This window comes from Pseudonaja textilis, chromosome 1 (genome assembly GCF_049901715.1).
Source record: "Pseudonaja textilis isolate UNSWEBS1 chromosome 1, rPseTex1.2, whole genome shotgun sequence".
In the NCBI taxonomy this organism is placed as follows: Eukaryota; Metazoa; Chordata; class Lepidosauria; order Squamata; family Elapidae; genus Pseudonaja; species Pseudonaja textilis.
Genome location: NC_141990.1, coordinates 177,158,882 through 177,181,220, shown reverse-complemented (window position 1 = coordinate 177,181,220; position 22,339 = coordinate 177,158,882). Strand labels below are relative to the sequence as shown.

General features: G+C 39.2%; 2 protein-coding genes across 3 annotated transcripts in view; one reads left to right on the top strand and one right to left on the bottom strand.

Annotated features, from left to right (window-relative positions):
* GLS (glutaminase) overlaps positions 1 to 11,175 on the top strand; it is a 75,091-nt gene extending 63,916 nt beyond the window's left edge. Inside the window, exons 15-18 of the mRNA XM_026696889.2 lie at positions 4,573 to 4,634; positions 6,366 to 6,442; positions 6,532 to 6,595; positions 9,156 to 11,175. Of these exons, the coding sequence (XP_026552674.1) occupies positions 4,573 to 4,634; positions 6,366 to 6,442; positions 6,532 to 6,595; positions 9,156 to 9,312 (360 nt within the window). The 3' untranslated portion in view covers positions 9,313 to 11,175. The remainder of the gene's footprint in view (positions 1 to 4,572; positions 4,635 to 6,365; positions 6,443 to 6,531; positions 6,596 to 9,155) is intronic.
* A 241-nt stretch (positions 11,176 to 11,416) lies between these two features.
* STAT1 (signal transducer and activator of transcription 1) overlaps positions 11,417 to 22,339 on the bottom strand; it is a 35,900-nt gene continuing 24,977 nt past the window's right edge. For both annotated transcript variants that reach the window (XM_087919786.1, XM_026696888.2), the window contains 8 exons: positions 22,046 to 22,181; positions 21,022 to 21,071; positions 19,880 to 19,974; positions 18,373 to 18,512; positions 16,209 to 16,394; positions 15,399 to 15,471; positions 12,998 to 13,094; positions 11,417 to 12,628 (listed from right to left, as the gene is read on the bottom strand). In XM_087919786.1, the coding sequence (XP_087775912.1) occupies positions 12,605 to 12,628; positions 12,998 to 13,094; positions 15,399 to 15,471; positions 16,209 to 16,394; positions 18,373 to 18,512; positions 19,880 to 19,974; positions 21,022 to 21,071; positions 22,046 to 22,181 (801 nt within the window). In that variant the 3' untranslated portion in view covers positions 11,417 to 12,604. The remainder of the gene's footprint in view (positions 12,629 to 12,997; positions 13,095 to 15,398; positions 15,472 to 16,208; positions 16,395 to 18,372; positions 18,513 to 19,879; positions 19,975 to 21,021; positions 21,072 to 22,045; positions 22,182 to 22,339) is intronic.

Below are 22,339 nucleotides of genomic sequence, written 5' to 3'. Positions count from 1 at the left end.
TACTTGCCATGCCTCCAGGAACCAATTAACAATGACTACCAAGGTACCACTGTATTCATTTGAGAATTTTTGAGCAGCTTCTTGGAAGAAAGTAACAGGAAGAACTAGTGTTTTCTTGGATCAATGTAGTCTGCCTTATTTATTTAATTCAGTTTTATTTAAAATATTTTTGTAACCGCCTATAGTATAAACTCTATCACTTTATAACATCCATTAATTTTTTTTAAAAAAATTGTGCAGTAACTATATCATAACGATATTAAGAAGAGATACATTGAAAAAGCAAGAAAATAAACTTGCTGATTGATAATTGGCTTTGTATATCATGCTTCAATAACTGTCTCAATTTCTTATTTAATATGTTACTTTCCATAACTTTTTGAACTCCTTTTTTTCTTATTCCCTTGCAAAAAGTTTATATAGACCAGTTGCTGCAACATCTGTACTTATGAAAACCTTTGAAAGGCTAGTGCTGTCCCACCTGAAAACCATCACAGATCCGCTGTTAGATCCCATGCAGTTTGCATATCGAGCAAATAGATCGACATGATGCTCTTAATATGGCTCTGCACTACATCCTACAACACCTTGAATCTCCAAATACCTACGCAAGGGTCCTCTTTGTAGACTTCAGTTCAGAATTCAATACCATCATTCCAGACATTCTTCTAACTAAACTAAACCAGCTAGCTGTGCCTGAACCTTGTAAGTGGATCATAAACAGGAAGCAGCAGGTGAAGTTAGACAAAATCACATTTGATACCTGTACAATTAGCACAGCCCTCCCCCCCCCCCAAGGCTGTATGCTTTCTTAACTTCTCATCTCTTTTTACCAGTGGTGGCTAATCTTTTTGAGCTCCCGTGCTGATAATAGCGGGCGCGCTTGCCTGCTTGTGCTCTCATGCCATCACCCAGAAGGCAATGCGTGCAGCCCCCCCATGCCTCCTGCGCATGCACGCAACCTGCACTTCTACGCTTCTGCACATGCACATGCAACCCACGCAACCCACGCTGGGCATTCTGCGCATGCATGCGTGACCCCCCACGCACGCCACATGCTTCTGTGCATGCGTGAGTATCTTCTGCGTGCCCTGTGCCCCTGCTCCTGTGTGGCAGATATCCGACAATCACATGTGCATGCGCAGTAAACCTTTTCTGGGCGACTGCTCGTGTGCCAGCAGTAATGGCTCTGTGTGCCACTTCCAGCATGCATGCCATAGGTTCACCATCACGACTATATACCAATGACTGCATCTCAAAGGATTAATATGTTAAAATAATGAAGTTTGTAGATGATACAACAGTTATTGGTCTCATTCGAGACAATGACGAATCTGCATACAGACAAGAGATTATACAACTTTCCTTGTAGTGTAACCGGAACAATCTGGAACTGAACACACTCAAAACCGTAGAAAAGATGGTAGACTTTAGGAGAAACCCTCCCATACTACTACCTCTTACAATACTAGATAACACAGTATCAACAGTAGAGACTTTCACATTTCTAGGTTCTATCATATCACAAGACCTAAAATGGACACCTAACATCAAAAAGTCATCAAGAAAGCACAACAAAGAATGTTCCTTCTGCGCCAACTCAGAAAGCTCAAACTGTCCAAGGAGCTGCTGATACAATTCTACAGAGGAACTATTGAATTAGTCATCTGTACCTGTTTAACTGTCTGTTTTGGTTCTGCAACCCAACAGGACAGACACAGACTTCAGAGGATAATTAGGACTGCAGAAAAAACAATTACTACCCACCTGCCTTCAATCGAGGACCTGTATACTGCATGAGTCCAAAGAGGGCTGTGAAAATATTTACAGACCCCTCATATCCTGGATATAAACTGTTTCAAGTCCTACCCTCAAAACAACACTATAGAGCACTGCACACCAGAACAACTAGATGCAAGGATAGTTTTTTCCCAAACGCCATCACTCTGCTAAACAAATAATTCCTTCAACACTATCCAACTATTTGCAAAGTCTGCACTACTATTACTATTAATCTTCTCATCACTCCTTATCACCCATCCCCTCCCACTTGTGACTGTATGACTGTAACTTTGTCGCTTGTATCCTTATGATTTATATTGACTGTTTCCTAGTATGATTTGATTGCTTATTGCACCCTGTGATTCATTAAGTGTTGTACCTTATGATTCTTGACGAATGTATCTTTTCTTTTATGTACACTGAGACCATTTGCACCAAGACAAATTCCTTGTGTGTCCAATCACACTTGGCCAATAAAGTATTCTATTCTATTCTATTCTATTCTATTCTATTCTATTCTATTCTATTCTATTCTATTCTATTCTATTCAAATTTAAGTAGCCTGTTTTGTTTTAAATAGCCAATCAATTCTGCGTGTGTACCTATTTTAATTTTGAGAGATAAATGCATTTCTGAGTACCATTTCAGCTGAACTTATTAATATTAATTCTTGGTCTAATCCAGATTTTTCAAATAATAATATTCAAAACCTGCCTCCTTTTATAGCACTTTTAGTATTGTGGGTTGGTTTGAATTTCTTCCTTATGGATTTGTTCATTATTTTATAAATGTCCTAGATGAGATGATTCCTGTAAGATTCATGTTAAATAGAAACTCCAATTTTTATAGCTTCTGTTCTCTGAGCAATGCAAGTGAAGAAGCTATTGTGTTGCTATTCCAGAAGTTTAGAAAAGGTTGAAATACTGGACCAAGATTATTTTAATTAACTCGCTTTCTGGGAAACACTAAACCTTTGTGAATGTATTGTTATCTCATATGCCTCTACTAATTTCTCATTGACTTTGGGTATCTAAAGAAAATGGTCAAGGACTGTTTTATCATCCATGCAAATAAATAAACCACATTTTGAATCATATTTACAAATACATCTGACTTCGGTAGGGACTGTAATTTCCCACATCCTTGGATCTCATTCGTGGTTGCAAATTCTTCAGTATATGAGGTATAAGACAAAGAACTGAGCTGTTTAGGAGCTACAAATGGTTTATGATAGGAACAGAATGCAGGCCATAACAACTGGCAATTTGACAGCAATATGTGTAGCATTTTGTTGAAATGCCAGAAAAAAACCCGGCTCCAAAACCAACTCATCAAAAGGAAATCTGGGACAGAATTCCTTTCAGCCTTTCTTGTCTTCACATTGGGGCAGATACAATAGTTGTAAGTAAATAGATGTCCCAAAGGTGCTTTTTCACTTCTCATCCAAGAAGCTTATTCAGCTGAAGAAGCTTCTTGGATGAGAAGTGAAATGCCTCCAAAGAGAAAACAGAAAGTCCAGTTGCCCCTTGACAAAGCACCTTTGGGAGAACCATAACCTGTATGACTGAGAATCTCCATAGACATTTAAGCAAATAGATAGTGTTTATTTGCATGATCATGATTTTCTTGGAAACTACTGGAGTTTCTTTGACAACCACAGTAGACTATTAAATATATAATAATGGAGGTGAGATCAATCACAGAACAATTGGTCTTTTTCATTCTGAAACTCCTCAGTCTAAGTGGCTTCATGTCTCCTTGTACACGGAGAAGGGGACTGTCCCTTTGTCTGTGCAAAGAGAAGCAGAGAGTGATCTGGCATTAAGGACAAGGCTTCACAAAAGGGAAGGAGAAAAAGCAGGAGACCACGAGTTTTAGTCCCAACTTAGACATGAGAGCCGACTGGTGACTTTGGACCACTCACTCTCTGTCAACCCAATCTACCTCACAGGGTTGTTGTGAGAAACATCGAGGGAGGACGATTAGGTATGTTCATTTTCCTTGAGTTATTTTTTAAAAGAATAAAAGGTGAGATTAAAAAAAAACACAAATAAACCAGATGTTTCTGACCTAGCAAAGAAGTTGTACAAGACCATTTGTCCAACCTTGATACTGCATGGGGCTTTTAAATCTCTCACCAGGAGCAAAGGTCTCTACTGATTTTCACAAGCTTATGTAAGCTCTCAGACTAGTTAATGAACTCTCACAAGATCATTTAAAGATATGTGGTGATTCAGCATGTTATGTTCTTTTTTTAATGCCCAGGCCATTGCTGGATGTTATCTAGGAACAGGAGTAGCTGCTGAGGGTGGGGAGCTTTACTTGCATAAAATACTTTATTTTGTGAAAGGAAAAATATTGTCTTAATAGAGACCCTAAAATTGTTCTGAAGCACAAAATGGCCAAAGTTAAGTAGATCATTTTTCATCAAAAAACAACAACAACTCTAGATCTAAAGTTTATATCCTGTCTGGAAACAATAGTAGAATATCTATAACCTTAAATTGGCCTTAAGGCCTTAAGGCCTAATCAGGTAGACAGAACGGTTTTAGGCATTTATCACAATAATTATACAGTACCTCCTTTCAAATCCTCCCTGCTAAAAAAAAGCCTACCCCAAACCCCTACCCCAACACTGGAAGTCTCTGTAACAAATAAAATGACAGCAAAATGACACACCTTTTAATGTTAAGTATGTAAGTCACAAACTTTTAAGGATGACATTATCACCCACACATTTTCGCCCTCTGCCAATAACTTGTAAATATTTTTTTCTTTCCTTTCTTTCAGGTGAAGTCTGTAATAAATCTTTTGTTTGCTGCATATACAGGAGACGTATCTGCCCTTAGAAGGTAAAGTCAATCTTAGAAGGAAATGTTTGCTTGAGATGGTTACACTTGAATGAAAAGTGTGTCTGCTGTGATTCTGTGTGTATGTATCAGGCTTTCTCAATTCATACATGCATGTGCACTTGACAAAATAAACATGGGATCAAAGGGATCTTTTGACCCAGAATTAAAGGAACCCCTTTTCCTCCCCACCCCCTTTCTTCCCATGGAGAATCCACGCAATCTGTTCCCCCAAAACCTTTCCTCCACTGTGAAGACAGAAAGATTCCCCAAGTCAAGCTTGACTATTGCTAACAGCGCACGTACACACACATGCACATACACACACATACATGATTTTTCTTGGCAGCGGTACAAAAGTTGTTTGCATTTTGGGGGCATTTTAATTTCCTTCCCAATCAAATTGTTCAAATTGCCCGGAGCAATTTCCATTCAAGCACTGTCTGGAATTGATCTGCCTTGCTTTGGAGGAATCCTGTCAGCTTTAGTCTAGACAGAAAACACAACCAGATGGACTAATTTTACTTCATTGCAAGGTTACATTAACAGAATCCTGCAAGTCTCAAAATACATCTCTCTCTTCTACCCCCATTTTTACAGCCCAAGAAACTAGGGAGGGTCTCTTCTGAGATGTTTGCCATGCCCACATTCCTTTTACATGCTAAGCTGCCTCTTGTCTGGCCATACTCTGGCTATGACTCTTCCCCCTTTCTCCTAAGGTCATTTCCACATACCATATTATCTCAAACCTGCTAAGGTAATTTAAATATTGCTACCTGCTGTCCATAGCCTGTTTGTCTAGTGGGGAAAATCCACTCAAAATATATGTCAAGGGTGCTGGAAGTTGGAAATGTGAAGTGGGACATTTGAGGAGCAGAACAGTCAGATCAGAAGAAAAACTACGGAAATGGGCCATGGTAAAAATAATCTGGTTGTTCTGCCTTTATTTTAGAACCTTAATTGATTGGGCTTCCTCTGTCTTATGATGGAAATAAATAAAAAAATGATTGGTTGATTTAATCCAGTGATTGAAATAAATAAAAAGTGATTGGTTGGTTGCTCTGGAATACTTGGAAACTTATGGTGAACTCAGTCTGCCCAAGGTCCTCAGATTTTGCTGAGTTCCAAATAGAATAAATGCCTTTAAGCTGTCTTACTATATATGGCTGTCTGATGGCTGGATAAGCCATTATTAGTTAAAGAAAAAGAGGATTTGATAGCAAAAGGAGACCTTGAAAAAAGGATAATTTGTAGATAGATGATAGACGCAATGGGATGGGAAAAGAAAGCATAAGAGAGAACTACACTGAAGAGCTAAACTTAATTCAGTGCTTGATGCAGTTCTTCAATTTTCCTCTACTCCAGCTCAAACACAGTTAAGCATCATTCTAATTCTGGAGTCCTAGCATAACGTAAGAGTGAAGAAGACTTCCAGTTTTAATCAGGATTGAACAATGGTCCAAATATTGTGTCTGAGGATCATACTACAATGCAGTCCCCACCATGGGGCAAGTGGAAACCGGTTTTCTTGGTATCTTGTGCCCACCTGACATTTTTGGTTTAGCTGCTGTCCCTGCCAACATCGCAATACTTTTCCTAATTGGCAAGTGCTCCATCCCATGGCAACCAGCTTTAAACAATCCTGATGTGTTCACTGGGCCAAATGTTTAGGGGCGGCTGTTCGTTTAACTCTATGTTATTTGTGATCAGGTTTTCCTCCTTCCATTTTTTCAGATTTGCCTTGTCGGGTATGGATATGGAACAAAGAGACTATGATTCTCGAACAGCATTGCACGTAGCAGCTGCAGAAGGTTGGACCATGAATAATATCTAAACTAGCTGTTGCATTTGGTATGGGGAATATAAGGAGTTTATACACTTATCTCTTTTTGTATTTTAGGTCATGTAGAGGTAGTTAAATTTTTGCTGGAAGCTTGCAAAGTGAATCCTTTTCCCAAAGACAGGTGAGCATCTGCATGAAAAATATAGTAGAGAATTAATTAACTTTGTTAAAAGTGATGCATATTACTGGATTCGTAAACAATATGCTGCAAGAAATTCATACCCTAAAAATCTGATATTTTCCACAAAGTGTAATGCACCATCTGCTCCTTTAAGTTAGCCTAGCCATCAATTAAATCTTCTGTGTCAAGATGTGGAAATGGAATAAGCCTTAGGCTTCTTTGTAGAGCTAAACATAAAGTCCTTTGGGTGGGAGAGATCAAGGGATCAAGGCAATAGTAAAATAACATACAGCATGTGCATATGTGGACCTGTGTTGGCTTCCCAGATAAGTCCCTGCAGTTTTCCTGGCAAGATCTCAAAAGTGGTTTACCACTGCCCTCTTCCTAGGTCTGAGTGAGAGTGACTGGTTCCCTCAGATAATATAGTAGATCTTAAATAAACATGCCCCAGAATATTAATAGTTTGTTAGCATACTTACTTCTCCTTGCAAATTAACGCAGTTACCCCATTTTTATTGAGTACAGGAGGCAAGTCTTAACCGCCTGGGTTCACTGGATTTAAGTTCACCTAAATGAAATGTTGAGTTGGAATGCCCCACAGTTAACATTCCTGAGATGTGTATGTGTACTTACACCATTCTTGGTTTACAAAAAGTAATCATTAACTTTAATTTGAATTTCTCCTTTAGTTTTATGGCTTTTCAGGATTGCTGCAGACGGAATAGTCTCGTCTAGCATCAATTCATTTGGCAAATAGAGTTAAAATGAACAAACTTGGAGATCTTAGAATATTAAGTTATATTAAGACTTCTGTTGGTGATAGAACACCACTTTGAATGGAACAAAAAATATTCTGTGGTGGGAATTGTAAAGTGGGATGTTCAGGCCTGGTGCAGTTCACTTTTTTTTCTCTGTCTGTCTCTCTCTATTTAGCCATGAACACAAGCTATTTCTTAAATGCCTGCTTCCAAATTATATACCATAATTTTCCTAGAAAGGCAAGGTATTTTAAGAAGCTTCCATTTTAAACTCAATTGCCATTTACTATTTAAGAATATTCTTCCTGTCTCTATTCTAAACAAAAAATTCAAAATATGGAAGTTTCCCTAGTGGTCATGAGACAGGCAGGCTACTTTTGATAACAAGGCTAGAATGCTTAATAAAGCCAGAACATTAAGAAGATGGTAAGGAAGGAAGATACATCTCTCTGAGTTCAAGAGTTTGGTCTAGATTGCATTTGGTCAAGAAGTGATGATGAAGGTATTGGATTAAACTGTTTTTAGCTATATTTGGATTAATACAAAGATAAGACTTCAGCTATCTATCCATGTTTGTATTTTCCAAATATTCCACTATGAGAGGTGCGGTGATAAGGGGGACTCCACTGAAAGCAAAGTTGTGAAGATAGGGAGGATATTGTTGGTATTATGGCAAAATGCACCATTCACCACGAATGGCGAAAGATAAACTCGAGGCTGGCTGCCAATCATACACTTTAATTTTGGAGTACCTCTGAGTGCTTTCATTGCTTGCTAAGTCAAATGGGTTCTTTGATTTTCCAGGACCATAAAGCAGGAAGACCAATAGACAGTAGAATAAGATTCAGAGGAATCCAAACAAACAACAAACAAAGCTCATGTTAAAGCCTGCGCTTTGTCTGTAGGGCAGAAAAAAAGTTGTTCTTTGCTGTTACCATTGTGTCTATATAATCATCCCATTGTAAGAAGTTGCTTGCTTAGGAAAGCTTAGGAAGACATTGCAGTTGCCTGCAAAGTTGTATTTGCTACAGCCTCACATAAAATTGCTCCGGTTTGCTTCAACCTAGACTGTTTGATAATAGCAATAGCATTTAGACTTATATACAACTTCACAGTGCTTTAGTCCTCTCTAAGCGATTTACAGAATCATATTATTGCCTCCAACAATCTGGGTCCTCATTTTACCCACCTTGGAAAGATGAAAGGCTGAGTCAACCTTGAGCCTGGTGAGATTTGAACTGCTAAATTACAGGCAGCCAGCAGTCAGCAGAAGTAGCCTGCAGTACTGCATTCTAACCACTGCTTTATCACAGTCTTATAGTACACCTAGGATGTTTGCTTCTCCTTCCATCACATTAAAATAGGACTTGACATGCATTCAGACTGAAGATGAAGACAGGATTCTTGGTAGTAACACAAAACAAGTATGATTTATCCTGATTAAGCTATCCAAGACTGGCTTGGCCAAGTGAGTACATAGTGCTTCATTGAAGGAAGGAGCTGAATCATCAGATTTTAAGAGGTCTATTGTAAAGAAACCTATCAAACAGCGTTAACTTCAGTCAGTTTCTAATATGCAAGGGGACAGGCTCAGCTGAAATGCTGTTTTGGGAGCCCACTTTTCAGGAAGGGGTTTTCTATATAGGCAGCATTCATTTTAGCAGCTAAACAGAGAGGTGTGTGTTCATTACAAGCGGAGGATGGAAATCTTTGTATAAATACATCATCATGTTAATTTAGAGCCTGTTAGAGATTGAGATGCCTTTAACACTCCTACCACTTCTTATTAAATTTTCTTCCAGATGGAACAATACACCTATGGATGAAGCTTTGCACTTTGGACATCATGATGTATTCAAAATTCTTCAAGAATATCAAGTTCAGTACACCCCTCCAGACAACTCTAATAATGGAAAAGAAAACCAAACTGTACAGAAAAACCTGGATGGCTTACTATAACATTCTTCTGACTGAGATTCAAAGTTAATGATCTATTTAATTGTGGAAAATGATTATGAAGAGTGAATGTTTTTGCTGGATAGTGATGTATATTTTTCAGAGTACTGCTTTGTTCCAATGTTACAGCAGCTTTCTTTGTTGCACACAAAAGACAAGTTTTTTTTTTCAGAAAAAACCCCAACTATTCATGTGAGCAATATTATCTTGTGCTATGTGCAAGTGATAGAAATTATTGTTGACTATACGCATAGGGTTTTTTTGTGGGGCGGGAGGGAGATCTCCACGAAGCTTTACTCCATGGTCATACTCATGAAGCTTTTTTGTCCTGCTTGCTGTGAAAACATGGATACTTTTAAGAAAGCTGTCTGCGAGTATACCTGAGCCAAGATAGTTGTTGTCTTGCTAGATTTTGAGATTTGTGGCTCTTGTGGATCCAACCTGGCATCTTGGAACATAAAGCACTCAAAATGCTTTCCCACCATACTCGCTTATATCATGTAATTTCTTACATATGGACTGATGGATGCTGCCTAGGCTTAACTCTTGTTCCAAGTGTTTTTATCAGGGAATCTCTTCCAAGGTTTATTTGACCAAACAACGTAGGAGAATGTAAGTAGAGAATACTGCACCTGTAGATTCTTTGTCCTGCTTCCCCCCGTCCCTGTTTCAACTGGTTGAAAGTTTTCCCCATTGTGAACTGTGACCTAAGGCAAAACAATGCGATCCTAACGCATTTGATTTGGTCATAAGCTGTATGTATACATGCTAAACTGGATATTGTGAATATGCTAAAACTCATTTATGCTAAGATGATTTTTAAAGAAGGCATCACAAGGTCATTGTTTTTGCCCCCTTTGCCCTACCATTTCATTCACAGCGTCACTATTCCCTCACATTTGTCCTTTCAGTTAAAAGTTTGGCCGTATTGACCCTGTTGGATTAACCTCTAGAAAGTTCACTTGCAGCTGACCAGTTTTTCTCTAGAGCAGAACATTAGCCAGCCCTCATATCCCAGATGCCATTATGGAAAACTCATTAATTCATATCTCCTATAGCACATACTAGTTATTTTTAAAAAACGTTGTATATATTGTGCAAAGTAGGGAATGTTGCTCCAGACACACAGCCCCATCTTAAAAGTGCTAGAATATATGTTCACCAGTCAACGTTGTGTTTTACTTTGTTTTATTTTTGCTTTAAAACCAAATAAAAATGCTGAAGAAAATAACCAACACATAAAAAAATGGCCATATTACCCAACAGTTTATATTTTTTCCCTTAGCCATTACAAAAAACCCCCAAACCTTATTTAGTACCTACCAATCTCTTGCAACTATAGTATAGCTTTTCTTTCTTATGTGTTGTATTTCATAAGTCTTTGTAGCTCCTGAGTTAGTTTATTTATATGTGGATTTACATTATCTTCAGTTCAGTTTTGCTTTTGCCTCCCATGGTTTCATTCAAAAATAATGCAACAGTGAATTTTAAACATTTTTATTTATTCCATCTAAAAGTGAGCTTTATTAGTACTACAGCCACCTTATTCTACTATCTCATTTGTGTGTGCGAGTGTGTTTATGTTTGTGTTGCAGTGCACTGGCACCATTTTTAGCTTCAGGGCAGGATTATCAGTGACTTTACTGACCTGATGAGCAACTGACTGATTTGGCTTGACATTTGGCTTTATTATAGGGAATAAACCATGATGAATGTATTCTTTGCTTGTCGCCATTTTCCTATGACTTAAATTTCAGTGTAACCATTCTGAAGGTAAGATTTATTTTCAGGATTACAAATCCAAATGCATTGCATTTTAAGAATAATAAACAGGCCAAATAAAATAAAGTTAAATAAATAAAGGTAGTAAGCTTGGATATTTTTTCTCTCTCACATCCAGTCTGCATTCTGTGGAAGCGTACTATGTTGTAAGGTTGTCCATTGTGGTGCCATTGCCCTAAAACCTAGTTAAGTCTACCCTTTTGTTCTCAATATATAAGGGGGCAATGTTTGTTTGTCTAAAGAAGCATTTGGTAAATATTGAAGGGAGTAATACACACCTAGTTGCTGTTAAGTGGGACCAGGATGAAAAAAGTCCATAGAAGACTGCAATAAATTCACTTTATTAATTACTTAACAATAGCTATGATCATTACAGGCAATATGACACAAAATGTACCCTGTCTTGAATTTCCTAGCACTCTGATGACATTTGTGTGAAGAACCTTCTTTCCCTCAATAACAAAGATCACATTGCATGCAATTTAATACGATAACAAACACCAGTGGTGTTTACTTGGATTGCTTTTGCCAATTTCTGGAAGAACAGGAAGATGGGAAGCAGTTGTTGGGGTGCCTAGACTCGGAAAAGTAAGTTAAGCTTACCACCTGACAAATTCAATATGTGGTTAAAAGTATCTGACGAGGCCAAAAAGATTCAGGGACACTTTGCTTCATGCACTTTGCTTCAGAATTCAGGGTACTCCAAGGAACAGGTAATTGCTCTGATTAGACTTTGTCTTTAAAATCATAATTATTTTTTGTGTATGTGAGAACCCTTATTCTCTGAACTCTATTCTTTGCACACGTCGGACTTTCTGTGCAATTTCAGAGATTTCAAGTTTTGCTGTTCTCTTTTAATATTTCTAGGGAGCTAGTAACTTGACCAGTCTTTCTCCTGAGATCACTGATCACTGTCTTATGATCTGCCAAAAGAAGCACATGCATTTTTGTAAACTGTAATTATTTGCAGTATCTGAGTTACTGTAAAAAGGAATGTTACCTTAGACTTTAACGCTGGAGAGGAACGGGGGCAGAAGGTTGAAATTATTGCAGTCTCACAAGGAAACTATGTTATAGAAATTAATTCATATTTACCTTTTATTCATCAGAAGGGCAGCAGAAGTTGTTGGAACGTACTGACCGACTAGTGGTGTGGCAGCACTAATTTCGAAGCATCTACCCCAAGATAAAAAGATAATCCTAAGAGTCTGAGACCTGTAGCTTTTCACACATGGGTCAAACTGAACCTAAGCAACCTTATATATAAAACCTGGAAATATTATTGAACACAACACCATGAAAACAGCTACGTACAGGATTACTAGATAAATATTTTTAGTAGCAAGTAAGCATTTCGGAAGGTTCAAGCCGCTCTTGCAGTAAAAACCAAAGTACTCAACACTACAAGGTATAGAGCCTAAGAGACTAAAAATGATGAGACTCCTGTGGGTTCTGGGAACTGCACGTAAAGAGGACACACTCAAGACTTTATGCCAGCAGGCCTAGCCAGGGTTCATGGTGTACAGTCCGTACACATCTGTAAGAGAGAAAACATAAGATGAGCTACCAGGTTAAAATCTCACCACTCCATGCAATAAGCGTTGCAAGCAAGATTTAAAAAACCCTTTCAGGATAATTTAGGTCACAAGTGCATTTAACATGCAAGCAGGGCTGTTGTAATTTTGACGTCAGGTGAAAGGCCCAAAATGGAAGGAAGAGATGGCTGAAACTGCCTGCAGAATTCATCAATTGCCTGGTAGCAAGGAGGACATACCTTTATCATAGACTGTACTACTTATCAAGGATAGCTATAAGTGCCTATATATCTCTTGGCTGGAGATGACAGACTTGTTACAAAAGCAGCTTAATGCATTATTAGACCACAAAGCAATTGTCATTTACTCACCATAATTTCTGCAGAAGTTACCTCTTGCACTACCTGATCAAATTCTTCCGGGGACATAGGCAGAAGGGCCTCGGGGCCAGGCAGTCTGGAAGGGTGGCTGAAGGATAGCAAAGGACAAAAACAATCAGTTTCTAATGAATTGGGACCTGATCCATTAGTCCTGGCACAACAATTGTCTCCACATCACTATTTCTAGGCTTAGCCTGCAGATAGCCGTCACTATCGCCTACAAACCATTCTTAATTCAATCACAGAGCCCTCTTGCCACACTGAAACACAAATGGCTTGCTTTGAGCCAGCAGCCTGTACAGCCTGTTAGTTGACATCAGCCCAAGTTTATATTGAAATCTATTAAACTTCAATTAAGGGAGCAGGGCAGGCACACATGCATTTCCTGCTTGAGGCAACACAGAACTTGTGCTTTAGGATTCTCAAATAAATTCAGCAAAGAGGCAGCAAGGACAAGTACCTTTATTTCAGGGGTATCACTGCTATTTTGACCAATTTAATTTTAAAAAAAGAGAGAAATGTTATGTTTGTGAATATTTTATCCCCAAAGCCCATCATGGACAAAACATGCAGGTGAAGACAGCTGGATTTAGGTTGCTACATTTGGGATAGAACTTCTCCCTGCTAGCTTAAAGACCCCGCACTACTAAACCTGCACATGACATGGGATTGCATTAGAGCGGAAAAGTAAACATATTAAACGTGATTCAATGCACCTGTTTAGAGTTTTTCTTCACTGTCACATAGCAAAAGATTCCTTTTTTCTAAAACATTGCCTACTATAGATTATTCATACAACCCCTTCCCAAATTGGAAAACTAACCTTTTCTCTCTAAACCAGTTAAAATCCTATGCAAATTTGATAGATTACATTTCCTTTTGGTTTCCTGGCAGATTTAGAGGAGGTGGAATTTAAGGAACATTCTTAATTGAAATCTCTCTGCCCACCTACAGCCACAAGATCATCCATGACCTGTAAAGAGCTGTATCTTTTCTTCCACTCCCCAAAATCCACAGATGATGCACACGACACAAAGAGGAACTATTTCCTGTATAGGTAGTCCTCGACTTAACAGTTCATTTAGTGGCTGTTCAAAGTTACAACGGCACAGGAAAAGCGTGATGACTTCAGACCATTTCCCACACTTATGAACATGTCTCAGCATCCACGTGATCGTGAGATTTACATTTGGATGCTTGGCAACTGGTTCATATTTCCGACTGTTTCCGTCCTGGGGATCCCCTTTTGCAAAGTCAATGGGGAAGCCAGGTTCACTTAACAAGTGTGTTGCTAACTTTAATAACTTGCAGCGATTCACTTAACAAATGTGGCAAGAAAAGGCATAAAATGGGGCAAAACTCACTTAACATATTTCTCAGTAATGTAAATTTTCATCTCAATTGTGGTCTTAAGTTGAGGACTACTTATATACTAGTCAGGTTTATTTGCGGGCCAATGGTTTTAAGGATCTTTATGAATAGAAAACCAACTTACAACAATGTTATGACCATTACATACAAACTGGACAAGGTACAAATACGTAAGCGTTGCACATCAGCCCTGTCAATACATTTAAAATCTAAGGAAGGATTTAAAAATACTTTCAGGAAGGGAAGGGTTTTGTTTGGTTGCTGTAAAGAGGACGTTGCAAAGAGCCAGGGATGATGCAGCACAAAAGAAACATAAAGCCAACAACTGAATTGGGGGGTGGGGGAAAGCAGAATAGAGACCTGACATGGGAGAACAGCATGCAGCAGTCAAGCAGGAGTGGAAAGAAGAAAGGACGACTGAAAGCAACCAGCCAGCCTTTTCATGGTGAATGCTCTGCTTACCATCCTCCTCCCCTCTTAAAAAACCCTGACCTGGGACAACACTTTGCCATTTCAATTCCTTCTCTTCATCCTCCCCTCAATCCAGCCAAAAGTTTATAATACTGCTGCCAACTTTATCACACACTCAGACATCCCCAATAAACTGAGGAAGTCTGTTACCCCCCCCCCCCGCCACCCCCAATAAACACTCTATTAAAAACCAAAGAGGCACATTATATCATTAACCAAAATCCACAACTTTATTTCGACATGTGATGCAAGAACAAAGTGTGGGCAAGCAGAAGTCGTGTCCTGCCCTGCAAACTTGTTTATTGATGCTGGTGGTAGGGGGGAAGGGAAAGGGATCCAATCTTAGCTTCCAGATTCAGTACAAGCATAAAACCAAGACCACCGTTCAGCTATGCTGGTTTCCAGAGGCCACGCTGAAGGTGCACGACCATAGCACCTGAGCAATCTTGGGAAGAACGTTTCTATTTTGTCACAGTGTGATATTGGCCAGTGCTAAAGGTGACACCCCAGTATTTTCAAAGTGTACTCTGTTCTCTTCTTGGCAACTCACACTTCAGATACAGAGATTAGTTCAGTTCTGATATATCCTTTGCCTCCAGAAACCACATCCATGGGTTCCGAAGCTAGAAAGAAGCACATAAAAAGTTTATTTTTGCATCTGGAAAACAGAAAATATCCAGACCAAGCTAATGTCTAGACCAGAAGTTCTCAACTGGGGGCCATATGACCATTCGATATTGCAAGGGGCCATTGTGAAAAACATGTAACGTCTGTGTGTGTGTGTGTGAGTGTGTGTGTGTGTGTACATCAAGTGCCAAGGGACCAGCAGATAGGCAATGTGTATTATACTGAAAATAGTGTCTTGTTGACACCAGAAAATGGACCTCTTACTGTCCCATATCTGTGGAGGTGGCACCAATGCAAAATGATTGAGAAACACTGGTCTAGACATCTCTCCCAACTTACATTTGTGTCAATTTAGATGAGTGCAAAAAGGGGGGGAAAGGCTTAATAGAAAGAATTCTGGTCATGAGGTAAACATCTTTCAAATTGTTATCAATGTAGACATGAGCCAAGCCAACTTTTGAAAAACAAAACCGGAAGCAGCTTGTGTGCAAGCAATGCTTACAAATGAAAGTCAGTGGCATGTTTCATACGGCACCCATCTTACTCCTTTGCCCACCCCCATGTCTAAATTCCAAAGAACTATTGTCGGATTCAGGGATAGAAGCAGGGAAAGCTGAGATTCCTAACGTCGTTTCCGAGGGCATGCAAAAATTGAGGCACACAAGCCTGCACATCTGAACATGAGAATGTTATCCTTGTGAAAAAGGCAAGTTGTAGAGAGAAAACTACTCACAATCTTTGGGTCTGGAGTAGTATTTTCCGAATGCGTTGTCTTTGAGAGTGCATGGATACAGGTACTTCAGTGGGTTCTCGGGGAAATTTTCAGCCGCCATCACTTTGTAATTGCGAATGATATCCGGCAGGCTGACGGCAGAGAGTTCCTTTTTTGTATAGGGCTCCACAGAGTGGAAGGATGGATCTGGGGCAAAGTGGGATGGTGGGGGGGGGAAGGAAACAGGAGAAGATAAATGTTACAAGTTTTTCAATATACAGCAAACATATTTTTCAATTGTCCCAAAGGTGCTTCTTTGAAGAGGCAACTGGACTTCCTTGTTTTTTCTTTTTAGATGTTTCACTTCTCATCCAAGAAGCTTCTTCAGTTCAATATTTTTCATTGATTTATTTGAGGCTACCTTTAACAGAAGCTTAATAGTGTAGAAATTTATCAAAAACTTTGCCAGAATTGGAGCAATGGAAGTTTTTTTTTCCTCTCCATGCTATATTTCCCCCTTATTGTATAGAAGTTGCTAAAAGGTCTATGGATGGAAGCAGGGAAAATTATAGAATTACCATGGTTCCCTCTAGTTCCTGATTTACACTTTATAATCTCTTTAGTAATAATATGAATCCTCTCCAGCAACTTTTTTGAAATTCTTTCAGAGAGAATTCATCTGTAGCAGACCACTGCCATCTTGTGGCCTGTCCACATAAATTGTATTTTCTTTTTAATTTGCCATTTGTTTGTTAATGAGATCTGAGCAGAATACCAGTATACTTATATCCTTATGCACTGAATTGTTTGCATGTTAATATTTAAGCATTTATTTTTTTAAGAGAAAATTGTATTTATTTTATGTTCTGAGAGATGTGGTCAAAAAGGTAGAAGAAATGCTGAAACTTACTCACCAAACCTCACTGCTATAGAACCAGGGAATAACTTAAACTTCTGCACTTTCACTTTTTAATGGCCAGAAAGATACCACGGGTATCGGTCTAAACTCTTTTCCTATAACCAGGGTTCTCAATCTCCTAGTAAGTGCATCCAGAAGTGGCAGTAGGAGGAACAACAAAGTTGGTACTTCAATGCAGGAGGTGAGGCCAGTGTGAAGACCAAGAGGACTTCTGACAAAGAAGCTCTGAGATCCCCAACACTTCACCCTGTGGACCTAAGCATTTCATTGCAATCTCAAACATTGCTTAAACATATATTTATGCAATTCAGGCAACCATGAATTGAAAATAATTTTGAATGTATGCTGCTTACATGCGCAAGCATACGTTGAGGACTGCATTTGGGATTGTTACAGATTTCCCTCCTATACAATATTCTATTAGGGAAGTCTCTGGACCTAGTAGTATTTTCATTCAAATGACAAGATTAATTAGGTAGCTCTGTGGATTTTAATCTGCTGCTTTTCCTTTGGTCGCTTTACTTCTATTTTTCCTTCAGTAAAAATTGTGAGGTGGTCCTTGCTACTTTTTTTTTTTTTTTAAACCTAATCCACTATCTTCTGTTGAGGGGCTTCTGGAACTCAAATTGTCATAGTGACACGTAAAACAGTTTGTTAGTCTGAATGTGTTTGAATGTCCATCTAACTCTTGCTAAAAAAGCAAGGCTGGGCTCTCCTTAGTGCTCCTGCTCTTCTTGTTGACACAAAGTAGGCCAGGACAGCATCCCTGCCTGTACTGTTGGACGAAAGTTGAGCTCCTGTCATGGCCTCTGCCAGTCACTCTAGAGAGCTCACGGGCCCTGGCCTGACTCAATACTTATTTGATTGATTTGTATGTATGAGTATAATAAATTATATATAAGAGGGAGATCAGGGGAGAGGGAAAGAAGAAAGACACCAAATTTAATTATCTCTTAATTTTATAGAAAGAAAATCCACTCATCAACCTTGAGTAGATAAAGAGAATGCTATTGCATTATTCCCCTATATACTGTATAATATGAGATTTTATTAAACGAAGGCAACTGGGTTCTTATTTCATGGAATTGTGGAAATTAATAAGGATTTAACTTACTGGGAGAAACCAGGCCTGGGCTTGTTAAAACTATGATTTTTTTCCAAATCAAAGGTACAGAATCTCCTTTCCTAAAAGCACCAGAGCTCCCAGCATAAAGAGGATCAGTAGGCTCGTCACAACACAAAGCCTTTCTTCCAAGTTTTGCTTACCGTTTGCTGGCCCTTCCACCCAGGTGAAAGTGATCGCTCCTTCTCGACTACTTTCACTGAACCTCAAAAGAAACGTTCCTGTCTCCATTTCCTTAAGCAGGATGCGCTCTTGCTCCTTGCTGACAAAGCCCATGATGTGCCTGCAACACGGGGAAAGAACATTTGTATCAAAGGAGGGGCACTGCTTTTTAAGCACAGAACTAGGATCTTCCAGAGTCTTTCCACCAAAACGAGGAAGCGGGAGCTTAAATATTCAAGGACTGTTATCTGCATGATCCCCAGTAGCAGGCCCCCCCCAGCCCTTGTCCCTGAGGGGAAAAAACAGCCCCCTCACTAGAAGGCTGTGAGAAAGTCCCTCTCCCCACGTACACAAAAGAATTTTGGTTCTTAAAGGGAAATCAGAAGAATTCCAGCAAAGGGACTCCAGATAGTCCTCGACTTACAATAATTTGCTTGGTGACTGTTCAAAGTCGCAACGGCACAGAAAAGTGACTTATGACCATTTTCCACACGTGATCGTTGCCACCCCCATGAATGGCATTCATACGCTTGACAACTGACTCACATTTATGACAGCTGCAATGTCCTGGGTTCATGTTCAGGTAGTCCTCAACTTACAACAGTTCATTTAGTGACTGTTTGAATTGTGATTGTAACTTGAGGACTTACCTGTAACAATGCTATTTCATTCTAACTAACCTTGATACTGGAAACTACAAAATTAATGCTGAGTAAAATAATTTACTTTTCCTTCAGGCAGCTGCCTACATTCTGTCAATCGATTTTATGCTGCGCCATTAAAAAAAGCATTTGGCTGCACTTGTGGGTTTCATAATAGAGAAAAAGTGCTGTTAACCTCATTACAAAATGGACTTTTTAGTCACTGCAGAAATCTAGAAGCACTTTAAAAGAACAGTGGAAAAAGACTATAATGGTTCTTTCATGGTGATGTTAACTTTATAATCCTTCCCAGATTAGTGTGAAACTCCCATATCGCTTCTCCGTTTCTTCTTAAGCCTTTTTACACGCAGCAGGCATGGGAACAATGCTCTTTCTTTAGCACTATCATAGCATCACACATTGAAACTGTACAGGTTCAAAGTATGGAACAACCTGGTAAGTTGCCATTAGCGATGCAGTTTCTATTAAGGGAAAGAAAGCAGAAGAAATTTTCCCTTTCCTGCCACAGTACTGCAAATGCTCTCTAAATCTGCTGTGGAGCCTCAAGTCTGAAAAACAGATTTTCAAAGCTAAGCCGGGGGGAGAGAGAGATGCTAGGAAAGAGAAAGAAATCTCATTGTGCAGAAGAAAAGAAAAACAGGTTCCGTTCACACACTACAGGATTCTTCCTTTTAGGGTTCTAAAGTTAATGGAGTCCAAAGGAGTCATTTTCTTTTTTATTACTGACTGTCAATATTATTAGACTTCAATATGTTGTGAGGTCCAACTGAAATCATTCCAGACTTGTCTGATTTTTCTATTTGGGCCCTGAGCAAAAGATGCTTACCCATCGTTCCAGAGGAAGAGCAAGTGTTTCCTAATCAATTCAAGGATCCCTTCAATCCACAGCCAAAAGGTGAAATTTTTATCATTCAGGTTTTCCTGAAATCAAGAACAGACAAAAAGCTGAGGTGGTAAAAACTGCAAACTGATCTTGCATCGTCTCAAGGGCGTTAGGTTTTAATTTAAGTTTCACTTCTTGTCACTTGCTTGGTGTTTGCTGCACTCATTTTTCTGAATATTTAAAATAGGAGTGTCTAAATGATTAGAGTGGATAAGTTGCAGCTTCAAGGCCTCCATTATTCCGTAGTTCCTGACCTTCCCTTTTTCAAACTCTGCTTCCTAGAATTAGGCTGTGGAGTCCTTGGTGCTCTCTGAATTTGGTTGTTTTTCTGTAGACTTTTTGTTACTCAGATAACATCTTCATTGAATTAAACTGCCATTCGCCCCACAAAAAAACAGTGCATCTAGGAGCTAAAAAGCTTTCCTATTCTTTGTTTACTGTTTGCAAGAGATACCTCCTGTGCAAGGTTTCTTTCTCCTGATAAATCCTCAAACAGTAAAGACTTTATTAACATAGCATGGGAAACATCTATTTGCCACATTGGAGATCAACTTCTGTTCTAGGTATCGTCTTCCATGGCAAGAAACCACCAGTATGGAAGACAGTTTAGTAGTCCCAATGGAAGAGCTGGAAAACCAGGGCTCCTCCAGATAGTATTAGATTCCCATCTCCGATCAGCTCAAGGTGGTATGGATGCTTGTAAGGACTGTGAATTATGGTGGGTGTTCCTCCCAATTTCAGCTTTGTTCATTAAGTTGTTCCAGAGTCAGGGTCCCATTTCCTACTGTTGAACTAAACCATAATGGGTGGATCTATACATCACATGACGCCTAAAGGAAAGTTCATCAGAGAGGCTACTGCACTGTACATGAACTGGAGCAGCCTATGATCATGTCTACATTGATGAACGTAACCGCTCCAAACTATTTCAGAACATTTTTTGGTCTTATCCCAGTCATGATTCAGCCAGAACCAAGAATAATTCAGATGAACTCTTTTATAGTAGGAAGAAAATCCAACGAGCAATGCTGTATATTAAGTTACATTGATCTCCATAGCATTAGCTGAGGAACAGTGACTCGTACCTTGCAGAATCTTGCCCATGAAATAAGGCCATCTGGAGTACATCCATTTGCTAAAAGAAAAAGAAAAAAACCAAGGCATTTCTATCAGGTTACTAACATTTATGCATTTATATTGTACTAACGTAGAACACAATGCTATGATTAAATCACATGCAAAAATTGTATTTTGAATTTTAAGTATCACCATCCAGAAAAAGTCTGAGGAACATGCAGCTTAAAGACTGCTTTCCTTAACTTGTTCCCATCCAAATGTGTTGGACTATCCAATACCCAAAAGCCATAACACATCTGTTCAATTATTAGTGCACAATTATTAGTTCATGACTGATTTTGAAGGAGGTACGGAATTGGATTTTAAAATATATGTTTCATAAATTTGGAATCTTCACTTCAGCATTCCCCTGGTTTATGTGTTTTGTTTTGTTATTATCCTAAAAGGAGATCTACACATTCTCCATCCAAAAAAATTAAATAAAATTAAAACCACATTTTTAGAAATCAGGCAGAGCTAAAATCTCTCATTATCACGCCTCTATTCAGGGGTGTCAAACTCAATTTCATTGAGGGTTACATCAGGGTTGTTTGATTTCAGGGGGTGGAGTGTCAGGGTAGGCGTAGCCAGCTCAATGTCACTCATGGGCCGCACGTCACCCTCCCAAGCTCAGTTTTTGCTGGCAGATACACCATGGGCTGGCCCTTCGCTGTTTCCAGGGCAGCCCCGTGGGCCTAAACACCCCATGGGCTGGATTCGGCCCATGGGTCTTGAGTTTGACACCCCTGCTCTATGCTATATAGCCAAGAGGTTCCACTACTGAAATTATTTTTGTCTTTTGCATTTTGCTCTTTTAATCACTCAAAAATAGACAAAAGATGAGAGGCTAACTGAAAGATAGGTGGTGGCAGCAGGAACAATCAAGCACTAACGCTAAAACCAGAGGCAGTGTGAAGATTCAGAGGGCTTCTGGAAATGATGATTTGAGACCTTCCAGTTTTCACCCTACAGAGGATTTATTATGCCACTTACGAAGCAACTTCTCCCCGATCATGTCCAGCTGATCTGAACTGAGTCCCCTTTTTGTGACAGAAGAAAACTGCCAGCTCAGCACTTCAGAAAGTTGTGACCATCTTGCACATGGTGGATTAAGGAAGAAGGACAAATTCTAAAATGGAAGCAGATTTGGATATATAAAGCAAATATCCCCCACCTTTCTTTCAAGTAGCTCAGATGACATCTCCTGCATTTCTGTGAGGCACAGTTGACAGATTGTCTACTGAGCTTATGCTTCATAGCAGGGCAAGGAGAAGGTAGCTGTGTCTG